The following is a 19,964-nucleotide window of genomic DNA, read 5'->3' as shown; positions in this document are numbered from 1 at the left end:
GACGATGAACATAAGCCTTTTAACCTAAACATTACTACATTTTTTTATTTACATCAGCATTGTTATATAACATTATGACATAATCCTTATCTTAGAAAAGTTATGTGACATAAAACACACGAGGCTGGGAGAATTAGTGGATGTTACATATCTCGTAGATTATGTCTTAAGATAAGCTCGTTTCCTCTTTATTTTTTTCCACGCCGCTTATAAAGAGTACACGCCCAATTTGACACTTACTTCAGACAATATCATTTGTAACTTATGAACGTAAAACAAAAGAAAAATAACAAAAGCGTGTCGATGTCTTCGTAATATGATGTTATACAAGAATGTTGCGGAAATAGTGTAGACGAAAGATAACTTTTTAATTTCAAGGTCTAAGAACTCCCCTCAGCTTATATAATCATCATCGTCATCATCATTTCACCTATAGCACGTCCACTACTGGACAAAGGTTTTCTCATATTTCCAATAGGACCAGATGAAAAAGGCCTCCATCTAACGTCTTCCGATGACCTAAACAAAGATGTCTGTCAACATTGCAGGTCGACGTCACGCTGCGCTCTACAGCCCTTACTCACTATACAACCTTAAGGCTTTAGTAGAAGTCTGTTCTGCGCGCTATGTGCTCCCTGCCACTTTCAACTTAATCCGCAAGGCTATGTCGGTTAATTACGTTCGTGTATAAGCTCCTTATATTAAAATATTATTTTATGACACTATTGTTTTTCTGTAAAATAAGGCTTAATAAAGGTTTCTTACAAGAATATTGTGTAAACATATATAAAAACCGCAATGATTATTAACTATAAAAGTTTAATTAAAAAAAAGTACTCACACGACTCCTCAATAAGCACTTCCTGCTGACTATCGACATGGTAATGAAGAAGAATACAGAGCAGCACTAGTTGAGAACGATGCACTGACATTATCGACATGGCACATCACTAGCACTTATTGAAAGTCTAATCACTAAATCTAGTCAACAATTGTCACATATTTACACTATATTGTTTTGTCAATGGTCATCACTGAAGCATTCCTCTGCTGAGATATATCTGAAACAAAATATCAATATTAGTCATTCTAAATTCAAATTAAAAAAATCTTCTCGTCTAAAATGCCATAATGTCTGAAGACGAAAGTCTTCGACCAATGTATGTTGCCAGTGATGACATACGGCTCCGTGACGTGGACCTTACAAAAGGGCCTCATAAGGTTTAAAGTCAAACAGAGAGCAATGGATAGAACTATGTACGAAGATTCTCTGTGATGCGCGTACCGAATCAGAAACGAAGGGGGGGGGTCTGTGAAAGAACCAAGGTCGCCAACGTATGAACCGATAACATAATTAAAGTAGCGGGAACTAGCTGGATGCTGCACCACTAGTATATACATGCAATCACACTGTACTGATCTATATGTGAATTATTCATATGTTAAATTAAATATATATATATATATATATATATATATATATATATATATATATATATATATAACGATGACTATAGCTAACGCAATCAGAGAGAACTATGATCTTCAACTGTGGGGAAAACAACGAGAGAAAGAGAGACTAAATACCATTCCTCAAAAAGATTAGGTCGGAAAATGAAACACTACATTGTTAGGATCGGACCGTAAAATAACTTATCAAGTGATTACCACGCCTGTCGTTTTCTGATGAAAAAAAGTCAACACGAATTGATAACACATACCAGGATTATAGCAACTTAGTTCGTAAAGGTTCTCATGTGTCAACCGCCAAAAGGACGTAAACGATAACATAAAGTTACCCAATTATGGCGCTTTAGTTTCAAATATAGTGTGTTTGGTTGGTAAACAAAGATGCAACAGTCGGATGGCATATTGACCTGTATTACATGTGAATAAGCAATGTTTTCCCGTAAAACGCTCGTATATTTTACGAGGAACCAGCGAACCAGTGTATGTAAATACGGTCTCAGCGGACTGGTAAATGTATAATGCGGATCCTTTGATGCGGGATTAAAGCACCTGACGTCGCCACGCACTAGCGCCTCGATGAGCTTTCATTTTAATATTGAATGTTTTTCTTTTTTTTTAATAAATAACGTTCCGATTTTGAATTTGGAACGAAAGGGTTTTAATATAAAATGTTTTTTTTTCCTTTGTAGTGTGCTACGGCTGTGAAATTATTAAAGATTATTTCATATTAGCTGTGTAAGCATTCAACAGACAAACTTATTTCAAATTAAAGGTTATGTTAAACCTTTGAAAGTATACAAGGTAATTTGTATATATGTTACAGTAAGACATTTTTAATAAACTCCAAGCATAGATTCTAATAACTATCATAGGCAATATGAAATTTATATAAGGGCAGATTTATTACAGGTGTAAAAGGTTTAAATGGATGAATGTACAGCTCATTTATATGCGCTTTCAGCTAATTTAGTGTTTAAAGCTTTTATACCTATTCTCAGTCTGTATAAAGTGATCACTTTTATATATGCCAAAATAATTTATAATTTTCAGTGGAACGAGATAGAATGTAACTTCTGACAATACTAAGTCTTTAGGGACACTTTGTAAATATATTGTATATTATAGTATTCCGAATAAAACATTTCTTTACAACCCTTTCTTTAATATTTCTGAAACCATTGATTTTTATATGGGGTGTAGCAAATAGGCTAGTAATTCCACCACTATATAGTTTTAACACCTATACCAATCAGACGGTGTATGATTTCATTTTTTTTATTTTGTTATATTATTACGATATAACAGCAATTTCACATGTTCGGATTTAATATTAATAAATTAGACTACCTTTTTTTGTACTTCCATGCTTCGCCTTTCTTCCCTTTTCTATATTCGAAGATCAGTTTTTATTGGTTAACTATGTTTTTACATTATAAGTTATTGACTCATTTGTTTAAATTATTCATATATTTATTTATTTTACGGAAAAACCGATTGATTTCTACCGCTCCGGCATTAAAAACTTGTATATTAGATGGTAAAAGGTTTTTGATAACGAAGGTGGATATATTGTTGATAAGAAATAAAAACCTTTTAAAAATGTAGTCGTGTGAACTTAAGAAAATGTTACTTTCTGGTCCTCTTAATATGTGTGCAAGTGGAATATACTCTGAAATATGTATATATATATATATATATATATATATATATATACATATATATATACATATTTATATATATGTGTGTGTGTGTGTGTATATATATATATATATATATCAATATTCTATTTTAACATTTACAACTTGGGAATAAATTGGCAACGTTAAACGTCCAGTAAAGATTTCATTGAAGCAACTGACGCTCGTTGTCTTCACTTAACACTCATTCGTCTGCGTTCTACTTAAGGCAATTGAGAAGGCATCCTATTTATATTTCTGTCTTATTGATTCGCGCTTTATTAACATGCGAATAAATGCCTGCGTTCGAAATGCAAACCTATTTTGTTATACTGATATAATTGTTCCGTTACTTGCATTCAATTGTATATGTAATGTACATAAATTAATGCAATCAATTGTGATCCATATTATTATTTGAATAATTATGAGAAATTATAATTAAAATAAAAATAGGTCTAATGCTACATCATTAAATAAATATATAACTTTATATAACTTACTAACTTTATCATTTTAGAACGCATTCACGTCTACTGCTGGACATATCTCTCATAGATTTTGATAGACTTTTTACGATGAACTAAAATGAAGAATGTGGAGTTATGAACGTATTAAAAGAATAATCATTCACGTAATTTTTCACATTTTTTTTAAAAGTAGCAATTAAATTTCTTTACACCCTATCATTGCGAGTCATAAAAAGAGTACTTTTTATTATGTTATATATTCAACGGACATTAGCGTCCGCGCCTTTGTTTGTACAATTACGTTAAATGTTTCAGAATTACTTATTACTCACGTTTTTGCAACTTACAGTGTTAACTAAGTCTCTTAAACTATTTACAAGCTTAAATCGTAAACTATTTAAAACTAACTTAAAGTCAAAAAATATGATTTTTTTAAATCACTTGTGTGTTGTCTGTTCTTGACAACGCCCTAACAATGACCAGTTTTTAAAATTACGTTTCGTGCGACCACTTCCTCATCCCTACACCAAATTACCATCCTCAGGTTGTACGCCAGTATCTGTGCGGTGGTTGCCGTATTCACCACATCGATTAATCTTTCGATCGCATCTTGAATCTCTTCCGTGTAATACACAGTTTATTTGACATGATATTGCTACTACCACATGATGGATATTGTTATACAGCCCGAGGGCGTCTATTGTTCGACGCACAACTATGACCGCTTCTCTTTTTAGCCCCTGAACCTCCTGGAGCGTCATTGAACCCGCCTCTATACCGTAGCCTTGGCTAATGAGAATGTTTTAACGGCTTGGGTGTGAGTTAGGTACGAGGCGTATCTCCGATTTCCTAAATATAAAAAGTGCTATCATGATGGTCATCGTTTGTGTCTACCAGCTAGGAATAAGCTTAGCCCATAGCGGCCTGCATTTGGCATCTTCCGGTGACCTTAACACAAGTGTCTGTCCTTATGAGCGGACGTCTGACTCCTCTCTTGCCGGTCAGTGATATCTACTTCTGAATATTAGAACTCTACACTTCAACTTGCTAATCCATCTTTGCTCTAACGGAATGTCGATACACCAGATTATTGCATGCAGTGCTCCGCATTCGGTGTGCCGTAAGTCGAATACAAATGTGCCGAGGTAAAAATAAATAAATTGAAATTTTACAGTTTTTCATTTGATACACAGTAGCACGTCACGTTCACTCGTCTCTCGGATTTAGTTTTCGGTGTGCCGTGATATTCTAGCAAAGATTTTAGTGTGTCGTAGATGAGAAAAGGTTACGGAGAACTGGTATAAGATATTATAAGTGTACATTGTTATAGAAGAACGAATCGTGTAATAAAAATTCAAAGCACACAACGTGAACATTTACCCTTTCATTTACATATTTACTATCAATAAACCTATATAGGATACACACTCGAGCATGATATCGAAAGCACTCAACCACGTGAGTGTACCGCGGATTTGCGGCTTACAATTCCCGCAAATTCTTTAAAGTAATTTCTTATGTCGCTTTCCGCTGCTTCACCGAAAAAAAAAAAACTGTTTACTGGTTTAATTTTTTTTTTGGCAACCAATTTTTAAATGATCAATGATGTACTCGATTATTTTGATTTCATTTAGGCTATATCTATAAAGTGTATATGTATAAATCTCTGTTATTTAACTATTAAAAGATGTGATGCCATAGAGTTTCTTCCTGCTTCTTCTCCACTGCTATAACACAGCAGGGTAGAGTAAAAATAAAAGAGATAAAAAAAATAAGTTGTCGATCAATAAGAGTTCTGTTAAAAATTACAATGTTGAATTAACATATTTTATCTTATCATAATTTTAAGCACAGTAACCAATAAATAGTCACATTTATTATTTATAAAACACTTGTTCTGGTTTATTAGATTTACAGGAAAATGAATTAAAAACTTTTTTTACGTTTAAAGTTGCATTTCCGTTCGTCATAGTTATTCTAAAGTACCTTCAAACTTCTTTACTCATTCTGATATAAAAATAAAAACTTGATACCGATAAGTGTACCCCCCATTTTCCTTGTTACTTGGCGTCATCAGTACATTAGTACAACACTTAGCGTCAGGCTATCCAGTCCGTTTAAATAGCTAATGTAAAGGCCCAGGCCTCTAAGGAATGCTCAAGTTTTGTTTGGTTAGAGATCTAGTCTTGGCGCCTTGATTACTTTACTATATCAAACCTGCCGGGGCAGACGAGTAAAGTAAATAAACATGGATCAAAACAGATCAAAATGTAAATCTGTAGTAATCTAGTACGAAGACGTCGAAAGTGAGGCGATGAATGAAAGCAATAGGAAAAAATTAAAGGAATATGAAAAATAAAAGGTCATTTAAGTTTGTGAAGAATAAAAGATGAATAAATAAATGAAATTGAGAAGGAAAAAAGTTGAGAACGCATAATAATAAAATCTACAACAATTATTTTGTGAAAATAGTCCCTACGCCCAAGACGGGAAGTATAAGAGGCCCCGGAAAATGGGAGCCATAAATAAACATATTGGGACTGTAAAAGCCAACCAGGAAACAATATATTTATTAATTTCCATTACCCCTTAGGATAATTTATACTGTTTTGCTGTGGAAGTCACAAGAATGTGAGAAGAAACCAATTTTGATAGAACTCGAAACCGTGATGTTAGAGCCAAAAACAAATTTAGACATGATTCTTTTGGTAATCTATTTCAAAAATAAATTCTATACACAATAGATCGAACAATTAATAACCAAGCTTTACAATAACGTAAAATATTATAAAAGCACTTTTAACGAGGTCTAGTTTGATTATATTACACGATTTTTTTATAATTGCGATTGTTTAACGTGGAAGTTATTCTAGGCTCCGTTTTTGCCTTTTTAAAAATCGATCTTTTCACCAACCTAAACTACCATTATATATATATATATATATATATATATATATATATATATATATATATATATATATATATATTATAATTTAGTAACATTAAATGTGAGTGTATTGTTAACATTTGACCACAAAACAATTATTGATTTTATGATGTCACAAGTTTTATTTCTAATCAACAAAATATACAGCTTCGTTATCAATAACCTTTTGCCATCTAGTATACAAATTTTTAATGAAGGAGCGGTAAAAATCAATCGGTTTTTTTTTTGGTAAAATATATCGACAGAAACGACATTACTTTCCGGTCCTCCTAATATATATATCGTGCGTATTCTTACAAAGTTGTATGTAAAAAAAACTCCGGTCGTCAATGAAAAAGAAAGCAATTTATAAATGGAATCCTTATAAAGTTAATGAAAGTAACAACAAAACATTGAACTGAGCTCTAATCCCGTCCTTACGGACCGATTTCGTTTCCTGTTGAATAACAATAAATCTCCTTATCACTACAACTGTCTCCCAGCGGACATCTTGATAAGCTATGGCATTAGGGCGATGGTCCTCGGCATCAGATACGATCGGCGAAGGAAGACTATTACTTACTGTAATTAAAATAATTGAATAGCCCTTCATTTACGAACGCACACACTACCAACCCTGTAACATTACTTTAGCAGACTTATACAGTAGATTTTTTAATTGACTTAATTTGTCAGTAACATCACGAAGATATAAAATTAAAAAAATATATACATGTAAGCATATTATGTTACAAATAGACGCGACGATCTATATAGATTGATTGGTCATAGGTATAAAAACTTTAAAGGCATTAATGCTCTATTCAAAGATCAATACATTTAAAGTGTTACTTATAGTTTTAGAAATTATAAATAAAGTAATATAATTGTAAGAGAAAAAATGATTAGAGATAAACATAATAAAATTACACAGGCTGGTATTTAATTCCATAATAAATATGCACCTAGTGTTATCACTAGGCTATTAAACTTAATCCAAATAACTCAATATGGACGAATTCATAGTGATTTCCCTAGATTTCAGATCTAAACACTATTATGACATCAATAGTGTTGACATTCCAAAAAGATATCGCAGTTGAACGTACTATAACCATTTATTTAAACCACAATGAGACGTAAAAAATAAGAAGAAGAAAAAATAAAACTGAAGGCAAAAATATACACTAAAACTGATTATGACAAAATGAACACTGATAATTAATAAAAAAAAATTCTACGTGAATATTTGACGTGTTTCAATAGTGTAAAATCGGTCATGATTTATTGTCAAGAATACTAACTGGGTGAAAAAATGATTTTCAATCATGATCTTACAGACCGTCGCCGGCAGATCAGTAGAAAGAGCAGGGTGTTTAAAAAAATACATCAATTTTAACAAGGTACCCGTATCTCTTCTGCGTGTGCCTTGTTTAGTGTGATGTGATGGGATATGTACATATAACGTTTATATAAGACCTCTTTGTAATGTTGGCCACAACGACCACAATACTTTGTGTTAAATCATTCTTACAAGTTCCAATTAAAATTCAAACGACAATTTCAATTCGAACGCCGTTAACGTCACCGCTGACATTGCAATTTTTTAATTTTGGAATATTGGAATCGATTTTAAGGAATAATACGAGCAAGAGTTGTAATTAACTGCCACTCGCAAAACGAGTATAAATATTTGCAATATATATCAATTTATTAATGATTTTTTATAATTACATATGTGAGCATATACTAGGTTATAGATGTAAAAGATTTAAAGGGGTGAATGTATTACATTGTATGTAGCCAATCATTCTGTATGTACTAGTTGGTGTTATATTTACAATTGTGCTTTTATGTATGTAAATATATGCGTTGGTGCGTGTTTTCATATTTTTTTTTTACAAAAAAATTATGAATAAAATGAGTAATATGATACTCTGGGATATTGCATTGCAGACGTCGACAGAACGGGCGTGGGAAATGGCCACGACCTGTCCAAGCGTGGGATATCTGCACGTGCGTCTACGCCTGCGCTGGCTGTGTGTTATTCGATGATCATCACTTTGAAGTCACCAATATATGTATTTAGGAATGAAGGTTGATATAATAACAGTTTTTTTTACGTCATAACGCGTATATTGTCGGACTCTAGTGTAAATACGTCCTCTGGTAACACGTCTATACTCGCTAATCGCGTATATATCTATGAAAGCATATAAGCTTGCCTATATGCAATAATTTATAGGTTAAAACACAAGCAAACCAAAACAAAAAAACACTGCTCAACGTCGTACTTCAACAATAATCAAAGCTCGCAGTTAAACACACCAGTCCGAACATAATAGCTCGTTACGAGCTTGGGTAGCTTTTTTATTATTTTTAAACGTTTCCTTCGTAAGAGTCGAGAATTAATTTTATTACTTTGCGTGATCGCATGTTTTGTGAACGCTTCGAAAAATAACATCAGATAGTTCAACACTTATGAATATTTATTTAATATTCAAATATTCGAAACACATCCGATGTTTACGTGTATTAATTAAATTATTTATAATTGGGATATTAAATTGGTTACGCGTATTAATTAAAACTTTCCAAAATAAATATATCGAAATTATTAAATACATTATGAATTTATTTTAACTGTTATCGATATAAAGATAAATAATTAAATTAAGTGTATTTACCAATCAACAATATTGTGAATAGGGCTTACAATACCGTGATTCCGAAATCCCGAATATCGGAATCCCGGACAATTTTTGCCCGTTATTGAAAATTGGTATTTATGTAAAAATACCGGTATTTTGGTATTACATTAGTTGATAAGAAAATTATTTATGCACAATATGAATGTCATTTAAAATAATATTAATTAATTACAAGAATTTTTTTAGAAGATAAACAAACAATTTCATTTTATTAAAATCTGTATCAGGCATATTTATTACACATACATAGCCGATGAACCGAGTATGGCGCCATCGAGAAGCGACGGTGTAGGTAATGTAAAGTGAATATTTATGTTTTACGCCTACTGCCTAATGAATAGGTCTCGTTTATACAAACACGTAAAGTATGTAACACGAAAATTATTAAATATTTTAGATTAGATTGTTTAATTTTGCATATCATATGTTAAATTTCAAATATCGGTATTCAGATTTCAGTTCGGTATTGTAAGCCCTAATCGTGATTGTAATTCAAAATAAATGGTCGATAATATTATTACTGATTTTAATCTATCGTCTTAGTCATAGGACATAGCCATCTGTACACCTTACGTGTGGATATCCTGCGCTACGCATGCCGGTCTGAAGTCTCAACTCCAGAAATTTAAGGCCTCAACGGGTATCAGTTCTGAGCGCTATTTTACTTGTCCACCGCTATTTTAACTTACCAATCCGCTTTGGCTACGTCAATTCATTCCACAGTCAAACCCCAAGCATAACTCTCCCTATGGTGCATTTAGCGACAGCTTCTAGCTGCTATTAGCTATTCATTTAATTCCGAATCGATATTCAGATATACGTAGAACTCCCGGCTTTCATTTCATCATCTCAATGGATTGTCTAATCACGAATTCGCTCTACAATTGTCAGAGCATAGCTCTGTATAGTAAACATATATTCATAACAAATTATTAAACTATTACCTAGAATTATAATATTATAATCCAATAACAAAGGTTTATATTATTATTTATTTATAGCATTGTTTCATACAAATTAAAAATTAAATTTTAAACAATTATAGATCTTTCGATCAAGATGTTTAAATAAATATATTACAAATTGATTATAGATTTATAAGGATATCGGTACATCAGTTTCAGATACTACAAATCATTTCATAATGATTTTAAATATTAAAATTATTAGGGGGACCGGAGAGTAATGTCGCTTTGAATTGAATTCACACGACTACATTTTTAACAAGTTTTTATTTCTAATCAACAATATATTCACCTTCGTTATAAACAACCTTTTGCCATCTAGTATACAGATTTTCAATGCCAGAGCGGTAGATAAATAAATCGTAATAATTTTTTTTGTAAAATATGTCGACAAAAGACATTACTTTCCGGTCCCTCTAATATTTATTTTTTATGATCTGTTCTCGCAGACTATATCAAAAGTGATATAATTCAGAGTGATCACTTAATACAGGATGATTAAACATAGCTGTAAAAGGTTTGAAATTTTTTATTACAGGTGTTAATACAGGTCGCTCATTCTTGCAATGGACGAATCAGGTGAAAGTTGAACACTGAACATTTTTGTTTTTTATTTATTCGTTTTACTACTTGAAATACATAAAAACTTTTAAGTTTATTAGATACAATAAAAAAATCTTGTTTGATTCTTAAAGGTTTGAAAGGGATAATATAAAATTGAGTATCAAAGAAAAATTCCATTTACGTTTATTGTGGTCTCTTCTCAGATCATTTCGAGAGGTACAAAAAAAAGCATTCAGTGATATATTAAACATTACATCACGTAATCCATCCATACCTAGGGCACCATCTATCTATGTAGATTTAAACAGATTAAATAAAGATTTGTGTATCGCATTATATAAATATATACAACGATAACGACGGATGTAAGAACGGATTTATGGTTCCGTCGGATGTTTTGATAAGGAAAATTCGAGAATTGGGGCGATGTGGGATTTAAATGGATAGACAAGACTGGGGCATGGATTAAATAGTCACCACTTAAATGACCACTTTATCGCTACAGAAACTATTGTGCCGCGCCTTAGGTAATCGCGGCGAGGTGGGGAGCGAGGAAAAGAACGATAGCGCCGCCACGCGACATCAATAATCATTATAAAAACGGATGAATCAAAGTAAACATTCGTAGAAACATAATCACAGAGCTTTGTTCCGAACAGTATGGTGCGTGTGCAAGCGGAAAGGGACCTAAACATCATGGGATCCCGGACGAGCGTTTTGGTATAGCCGGTTCCTTAGATACGGTCAATAAAAATCTGAATCAATTCGATTAATCTATGATATGTATTGTCTTTCACCGACCAGACTTTTTCTTACCTAATCAAATTTCAAATGATCCTAGCAATGTTGTTTTGAAAGCCAATCAGATGATGTTCGCTTTTGACAAGCTTAAAAACCTCCGATGTTTCAGCTCCTAGACGCTTACTTCAAGGCATAAGCCACGCCCAAAAATATCTATGGGTATCAACCCTAATCTCCATATGGCAGGCGAGTTGGCGATCACAATGTGATGTTATGGTATGCAGAGGACGCTGCTGTCTAACCTCTGGAAACTTGTTTATGATCAGTTACATTTTATAAATAATGCACAAGGTGTGATTTACGTAAGATTATATCCAGGGACACTAACTCGCGACATAAGATCGCCTCTAAGTCACAGTCCTTTACCGATAGGCTACCACAGACCAAAAAGTCTTTTAAATATTTTAGCAGGTAAGAAAATAGTTTCTCTATTATACCTCTCGCTCTTATTTATATTTATTTAATATTTTTTATTGTACTTGATAAGATACATAACATACAGATACAATAATATACAGAAAAGTACAATGGGCGGTCTTGGTATATGGGGGCAAGCGGCTCTAAAAAAAGGGATAATAAGGCGGTTGTTAAGTATGCAACGAGGCTTTGCCATCAGGATCACACGGGCGTTCAAGACCATATCCACCACAGCCGCTCTAGCACTTGCAGAACTCACCCCACTCGACCTCAAAGTTCAGGAGGTACAGGCACTGGAATTCACAAAACTCACCGGCGCCTCTCATCTTTTACCTTCTGATACAGCTCTAGAACGCCCTACACCACCACACAAATTATTGCACCCCGCTACCAGAGTATCCATTTCTGTCCTTTCCCCCTCTAGAGGTCGTAATTACACAGCACCCTATCCCCATGCTTTGAATATTTACACTGATGGGAGCAAGCTGGAGGACTCCTCCGTAGGAGCGGCATTCGTTGCTTTCATGGAAGGCCGCCAGACTGCTTCCAAAAAATACAAACTTCACTCGTTTTGCTCGGTCTTTCAAGCTAAGCTTCTCGCCATTTCGAAAGCCTGCTCGTGGGCCTGTTCAACATACCCGAACACATACACAATTATTCACACGGACTCACAATCTTCCATCGCCGCGCTGCAGAATAGAAGCAACACCCACCCCTTCGTCACACAAATTCACAATCAGATACACCCACGCGCGCCAGCTACATTACACTTTACATGGGTCAAAAGCCACACAGGCGTCGTCGGTAACGAGGAAGCCGACTTGGCAGCAAAGAGTGCTGCCGCAATGCACTCTACACCGGCTTATGTCTACTTCCCAATGAGTTTCGTGAAGAGCGCAATCCGCGCGGAACACAACCGCATTTGGCAGGCTAGATACGAGAGCTCGGCACAGGGTCGACATACCATAGGACTCCTTTCGAAACTCACCGACATAAACAAACTGCGAAAACTCATCAAGACATCCTTCCATCTGACACAACTACTAAGCGGGCACGGGTACTGCAAGCAGTACCTGCACCGTTTTAAAATAATCGATAATGAGACTTGCCCATGTGACGACTCCACAGTACAGACTTTTGATCGCTTACTCAGACACTGCTCCCGATTCGCATCCAAAAGACATAACCACGTGACCTTATGTGAAAACCTTAATATATCTCCGTTCAGCTTACCGGACCTTCTCAAGAAAAAATCTACAGCAGAATCTTTTGATGAGTTGGCCCGGCACATTGTCCTAAATCTCAAGGCATTTAACGGTCTGTAGCGCTTGGGCAGCGACTTAAATAAAATAATGTAGCAACTAATATATAATTGTGTATTCCAAATTGTATTGTTAATATGTATAAATTTTAGCTGTATTTACCCGTAAGTGAAAATTGTGTAAAAAAAAAATTGTAAAAAAAAAATAATAATATAAAACGCTGTCGTGCCTCGCAGCTGGGAGAAGAAAGATCCGTATCAAATAGCGGCAACCCTCTCCCAACTGTCTGCGTTTAGTTAAAGCGAAAGATAAATACTGTAAAAAAAAAAACACCAGCGATACAAATTAGAATTAATAAAAAAAAAAAAAAAAATGGGCGGTCTTATCACACAAGGCAATCTCTTATAGACAACCATAGTAAGGAAAAGATAAAAGTACTTATAAAGGGTAGTTCACGTGTACAAAAAAAATGCATATTCACAAACAAATGAACATAAATATACATAAACATACGTAGACATACATACTTAAACATACATACATACGTATATAACATATATACTTACGTCTAACACAAATTTTTACCCCGTTTAGATCGTAGTACTTGTTCACTTTAAGTTCTTTAAAGTTTAAGAATTAGCACAAGGTGGAGATAATAAAGATATTAAAACCATTTCTGTAAAATAATAATGAATAAAGAACCATCCATTTAAAAAGGAATGAAAGGTATCTTTTTCTTGTACTTTAAAGACGATAAACGTTCACGGCAAGGCATAGGCTTTCTGTAAAAATCGACACGAACGTAGTATTGCGCTGGCCACATCCAGTGACTTCCTGCAACCTTAACTATACCGTTGATCCAGTTGGGGGAAACGGGAGGGGGATATGGTGTTCCCCTACCATAAGCGGTGCTTTCCAAGTCGCGGGATTTTAGGGTGGGGCCTCTAAACTCCCATTAGCTTCGGCGACTCTGACGCGGACAATGGTTCGACGAGGTCTCGTACTATCGTGATAGAACTACGAGGGATTCGAGGGTAGCGTGAACCATACACGCACCCCGGGACGGGCTATTTAAAGCAGCACAGCGCTAGAGAAGACCGCGTGGCGATCCCTGACCGGGAGATACCGTTGTTCTTCGTATAGCGCAGAGGGCGACCACCCTGGGCTAGTAGGAAGGAATCCCACATACCCTTGACCTTCCCCCAGAGGCAGGGCATTTTGAATATCTGAAGGACCCCCCCCCCCCCTAAACCAAAAAGGGGGAGGGGAAAATCCAAATAATAAGCGTAAAACAGCACAGTCACTTTCACACAAACACAGTGATCTATAATTGTAAAAGCTTTAATGGAGTGTATGTATAGCTCACAAAAAAGAAAAAAAAATAATAATCAGCTGTGATAATTATAAAAGTCGACTAAAAAAAAACTATGATATAGATAGTAAGAAACCGAAATAATATTAATATTAAAAAGAGGCAAATAAAAGTATAAAGCAAAAATAAAAGAAAATGTAAAAAGATTATTGCAGGATCCTGCAGAGAAGGTGATGGAATTGAGGCGATGTACGAAAGGAAAGGTAAGAAAAGCAATGCAAGATATTGTGAATGGAAAAAAGTGAAATGAATGAATTCAGTGAAAATATATTATTTGTTTCAATACTCTCTGCTTAACCGTGAAAGGAGAAAACAAGAAGCTTTGTCAACAAAAAGTTTTTAAACCTATTTACACTCTGTTATAAATGTTGCAAAAATATTGCAAATAAGCAATATATTAAGTATTATAAAGCCTTTATATCTATAGCCAATCATCCTGTATACAATACGAGTACGATTGTCATGAACATCATAACCAACGTGCAAAGACATGATATTTTTTAAATGCTATATCAACAGGTTCTAGAAACAAAACCGGTACTAACAAGCTGTTTACTGGACATCTAAACACATCATACAGCCAACACGCGAGATCGCAACGTAAGATAAAAAAAGTAGCAATTATTTCCAGTAATACCAACGTAATAATTCAAATATAACGAATAACAAACAGAATAAAAAACACCAGCACTTAGCGAGTAATTAGAGTCCACCTTAATTAAACTTCTCATTTATCTCTATATTATTGACAGTAACAAGTTTCGCATTTGACGTTCGTTAAATATTTGATTTTCATGTACCGGATGGAGAGAGCAATAAAAATAATTAATAGTGTTAATTAAATTAGCACATTCTCATATGCTAGTTAGCGTAACCGGATTATGTGACGTCGTAGGTAGCACTGCTAAATTAATATTTATAGCTTCATTGACTTTATATATATATATATATATATATATATATATATATATATATACGCACTCGCGGCTCATATATGTATATAACATATACATTTATGTGTCGTTTATTCGATCACATAAATCATTTTTTTTTAAAATCGAGATAATGGCAACACTAAATACAATTGTACAGTATCTTTTTATTTTAAAAAAGTATGTTGACTTATATATATATATATATATATATATATATCAAAAATGTTTCATTAAAAAGTTGTCTTACCTAAAACCTTGATATTATACAACATAAATGAAGTAATAATTAACTTCAAAAATACATCCCAATGAGGTATCCAAACTAAGTAAGCAGCTGTCAAAATTGTAATTAAGAACACTTGCTTTTTATTGCTAATTTCATCATCATCATCATCATTATCAAATCATCCGCTGGACGTCCACTGCTGGAATTAGGTCTTCCTCATTAATTTCCAAAAAACGGTGAACGGATAAAACAAATATCTTAACAGCACAATGTTTAAAAGTGCAAACTGATAAAATTATAGAACAGTATTTAATAACACTAAATATGATGTTTATTCTAAATAGATTGCAAGTCACGTTATAGCGTATATTGAAATTTTTAAATCATCCGTTATTAATCTTTTAACGACTAAATGTCACTTAAAAACATTCAGTTAAGCTCTATTCAAGCCCGCTAACTTTAAACCTCAACGAATAAAACGAAATTAATTCGTACTGAGCAAAAAAAAACTAGAAACACGACTCAACGGTTTTCCGTATTCAGTCGGGCATGAAAGAAATACTTTTAAAAAAAAATTAAACAAACGCCAAAAACACAAAAAGCGGACTTAAACAAAAGATTGGCGCGATTTTATCGAGTACGCATAAAAGAGGTCAATAGACGAGCCCTACTCGATTTCATTGTGGTTTCACGAGTACCGACCCTAGATTTTTTTAACACCGGAAACGGAAGGGGTGATTGCTTAAGTACTAGGGATTCGTAAGAGCTGTCCATTAAAACCGTTGACGGAAAAAAAGGTTTGTTAAAAAGCTTAACACCGACAAGGCGGCGACGCACGTGCTAGACTACCGCTATTTTTTTTTTAAATCAATAAACCAGGTTTATTGTATACATATTACACTTGCCCTTGTATTGGCAGTTTATTAGTTTTCGGTCGAATAATGAAATTGCTCTGTGACACTTCGTACTAATATCAGTTACATAAAAGAATTTAATTTTGTTTGTACTTCATACGAAGTGGAAAATACCATTCTACTATTTCATTAGAAGTCATGGCATTATTCATCCACAAGAAATGAAAAATATTTACGTAAGACGAATAAAAAAAGGTTGTCAAAAGATAGGATACTTGCTGTCCCGGTGTTCTATATAGATGTGCAAGCTTTGAAAACGTGCATATATAGCTTATTTGTAAGCAAAAACCTTTAAGGCTTTTACGCCTACTTCCAATCAGCCTGTACGTGATCACTTTTAAATATGTTACGTTATTTTGTTTTTTTTTTTTCTGTTGAGATACGACAGAGCAAAACTCTGGCGGCATAAAGTAATTTTAATACACGGAAATTCAAATTTCGAAAAGGCTTTTTCTTGCTATTTATACTATATCGTAACGTTATTTATTATTTATGAAATCATTAATTTTTAAATATACACTAATTGATGGCAAGTGACCATTTATACCTGCGAAGCTTTTACGTCTATTAACAATCACCCTGTATTTGCACATATGACGGGTTTTTTTTTTTGAAAATGGCATAAGTCACTTTAAAAAAATCGAGTTGATGGCAAAAAATAATACATTTGAACGGCATCATTCCATTTTTAAAAAATATCTCGACTTAAAAACAAAGTGACTTATGTCAGTTTCAAAATACATGGCTTATATGTATAACCAAGTAACATAAAAGTGAGCACTATTCGTACATACTAAATAAACGTCCGTATCTATCCGCAGCCCGCATTACGCTGCGCACTCCATCGGAAAGGGCTTACGGCATTATATTTCCACAACGTACCAGATTCTAATACACGCAGACGTAGTGTTGGTAATATTAAAACGGATCCGTTCGCTGAATTACAATCCGTCCAATTTTGTCAGGGATTTGTATGACAAAGCCGGGATCGAGATGTAATGGAAATACAAAATATATTATCATGACACAAAGGACATTATAGCATTTCCATGTTATATTAATTTATGTTGTATTTCTATGATATCACCATATAGGAAGATAGACGACCACCGCAAAGCTAAGGCTCTAAGATCTCTACGTTGAACAGTCTTTTAATCTAAAATATTGTAACATTTATAAATTAACGCCGTGCTGATCTGACCATCATTTTTGCGCCATACGTTAATTTGGTTGCAGTCGATACGGCAACAAAACATGGCATTGTTACGTGAATGCATCCGTTGTAACACGTTGATACCGGGATTGTGTACACTGTTAACCAAAGCCCAAAGGCGAGACCGCATGCTGTTTCTCAATCGTCGAACGGACAAGTTGGATAGCCTACCCCGTATTGATTTACCTAAGCTAAGGCCTCGCTCTAAGATCTCTACGTTGAATAGTCTTGCGGTGCCCGCATCTAGCTACTTTCCGCGACCCTGACTTTGTCGACGGTCTACTTAGTGTCGCGTTTACCGGCTAATGATCGTCACTTGAAACACTTCCCGCCTCAACAGTCATTAGTTCCATGAACGATGTACCTTACCCAATGCCACTTTAGACATGAGAATGGTTTACTTTTATTTAACCGAATGAAACGTGCGTTCTCTACTCTGAGCGTCAATGGCAAACTCAGTGGTTCAACGAGCCATGGAATACGCGTGGCATTTCTCAACACAGAATCAGGAATGAGGATAGATAAAGGAAAGTACCAACTTAGCCTAAAGAAGTAGGCAGTAGGCAAGCTCCAAGGGCCTTACTTTTCTGTAGTAAAGACAACGGATCAGCAAGCGCAGTCCACCCAAAAGGTTGATATCATCGTTTTAGCCATAGATTTCCAATAGGACCAATTTGAAGATGACTGCAGCCAATATCTTCCGAAGATCTTAACCCTTTCGTTTCCAGGGCCGGAGTTAGCCAGCTTGCACTGGACGCCCCGTGTATACCAGCGCCGGATTTAGACGACATCCACTGGACACGCCATGTGTACTAGTGCCGCATCTAAGTGGTATCCATTTGCCCTTCCTTATATTGAATTGTTATTGAATGCGCCTTTACTTAAAAATAATTCTTGGAAAATATAGTATGTATTTGGAAACTAAAATTTAAAATATAAAAAAATCACCGCAATAATATTCTACTAAGGTTGACAGAAAGGCATTTTCCTTTCAATTTATAAATCATCAGGAATAAATCGAGGTAGAAGGTACGTTGTGTGCAGTACAAATGGCAAAAGACAGGAATCTAAATGTGAATGTAAAAATTGTAGCGTGCCAAAAAATTACTTAGAATTATCGTAACTTCCATTTTAATTAATTTACCAGTAAAATCTTTAAACACGTAACATTTAAATGAGAAAATTCGAACATCAGCCTACCGCCATGCAATGTGCACTCTTCCCGGCGCGCTGCCCAGTTCAGTAGCTTCACTTCGGCGGAATGTACTGCGGTAAGGAAAGGGTTAACGGTTTCGTCTATCTACCTTTTGAATGGACACCGTAAACCGCGATATTTATCTTACTTTGACAGTATTCATGGTTTGTTTTTTAAATGTTTGTTTTTTTTTCAGAATTTTGGATGTATATAATAATCTTTTGTAGTCTTTGGACTTTTATGCAACAAATAAACAAAAAATAATTTATTTCTGCGACATACAGACAATATATACATTAGTTACGAAAATTGTTTGCAGTTGGAATTCATTTCATCGTAAAAAAATAAAGAAATGTGATAGACGAAAACTACAAAGTTACCCAGAATGAAGGTATCTTAAGCAGAATTTCCCACGGGAGAAAAATGTACTAGCCACGTGAAACAATTCGTTACATACGTTTCAACCACTACAGTTGATGGGTGTGCAATTTGACGCAACCACCGAACGTTTAGAGACTCGCTTTCAGCACATAAGGGCCTATAAGCACCTTTTTCTTTTTGTCTCAACAACTACATCAAAGAATGTATTAAACGCACTCGTATGATGTATGGTTCATAAATGTATGAAACAATTTAAAACGTAAAGATTATTATTACTGATAATGACATATAAATGTATGTACTCCGCATCTAAAAATAATATATAGAAATACGTTAAAACAACAAGGAACTAATTGGTTTGAATTTGCTATTTAAATTTATGCTCGGAAACATCATTGTATTAACATCATCATCGTCATGTCAGCCGATAAACGCTCACCGAAAAGCATAGAGCTACCCCAAAGGC

General features: G+C 34.3%; 1 protein-coding gene across 1 annotated transcript in view; it reads right to left on the bottom strand.

The window, feature by feature from the left end:
- The window catches only part of LOC137924860 (protein turtle homolog B-like), a 102,218-nt gene that overhangs the window by 55,235 nt on the left and 27,019 nt on the right, over positions 1 to 19,964 (bottom strand). Inside the window, exon 2 of the mRNA XM_068768242.1 lies at positions 842 to 1,061. Within this exon, the coding sequence (XP_068624343.1) occupies positions 842 to 941 (100 nt within the window). The 5' untranslated portion in view covers positions 942 to 1,061. The remainder of the gene's footprint in view (positions 1 to 841; positions 1,062 to 19,964) is intronic.

The sequence above is a fragment of the Battus philenor genome, unplaced genomic scaffold (genome assembly GCF_028537555.1).
Source record: "Battus philenor isolate CCGP_79_NKW_IND1 unplaced genomic scaffold, ilBatPhil1.0.hap1 SCAF_25, whole genome shotgun sequence".
NCBI lineage: Eukaryota > Metazoa > Arthropoda > Insecta > Lepidoptera > Papilionidae > Battus > Battus philenor.
Note: the sequence above shows the minus strand (reverse complement) of the source record. Positions and strands in the feature narration are given on the sequence as shown.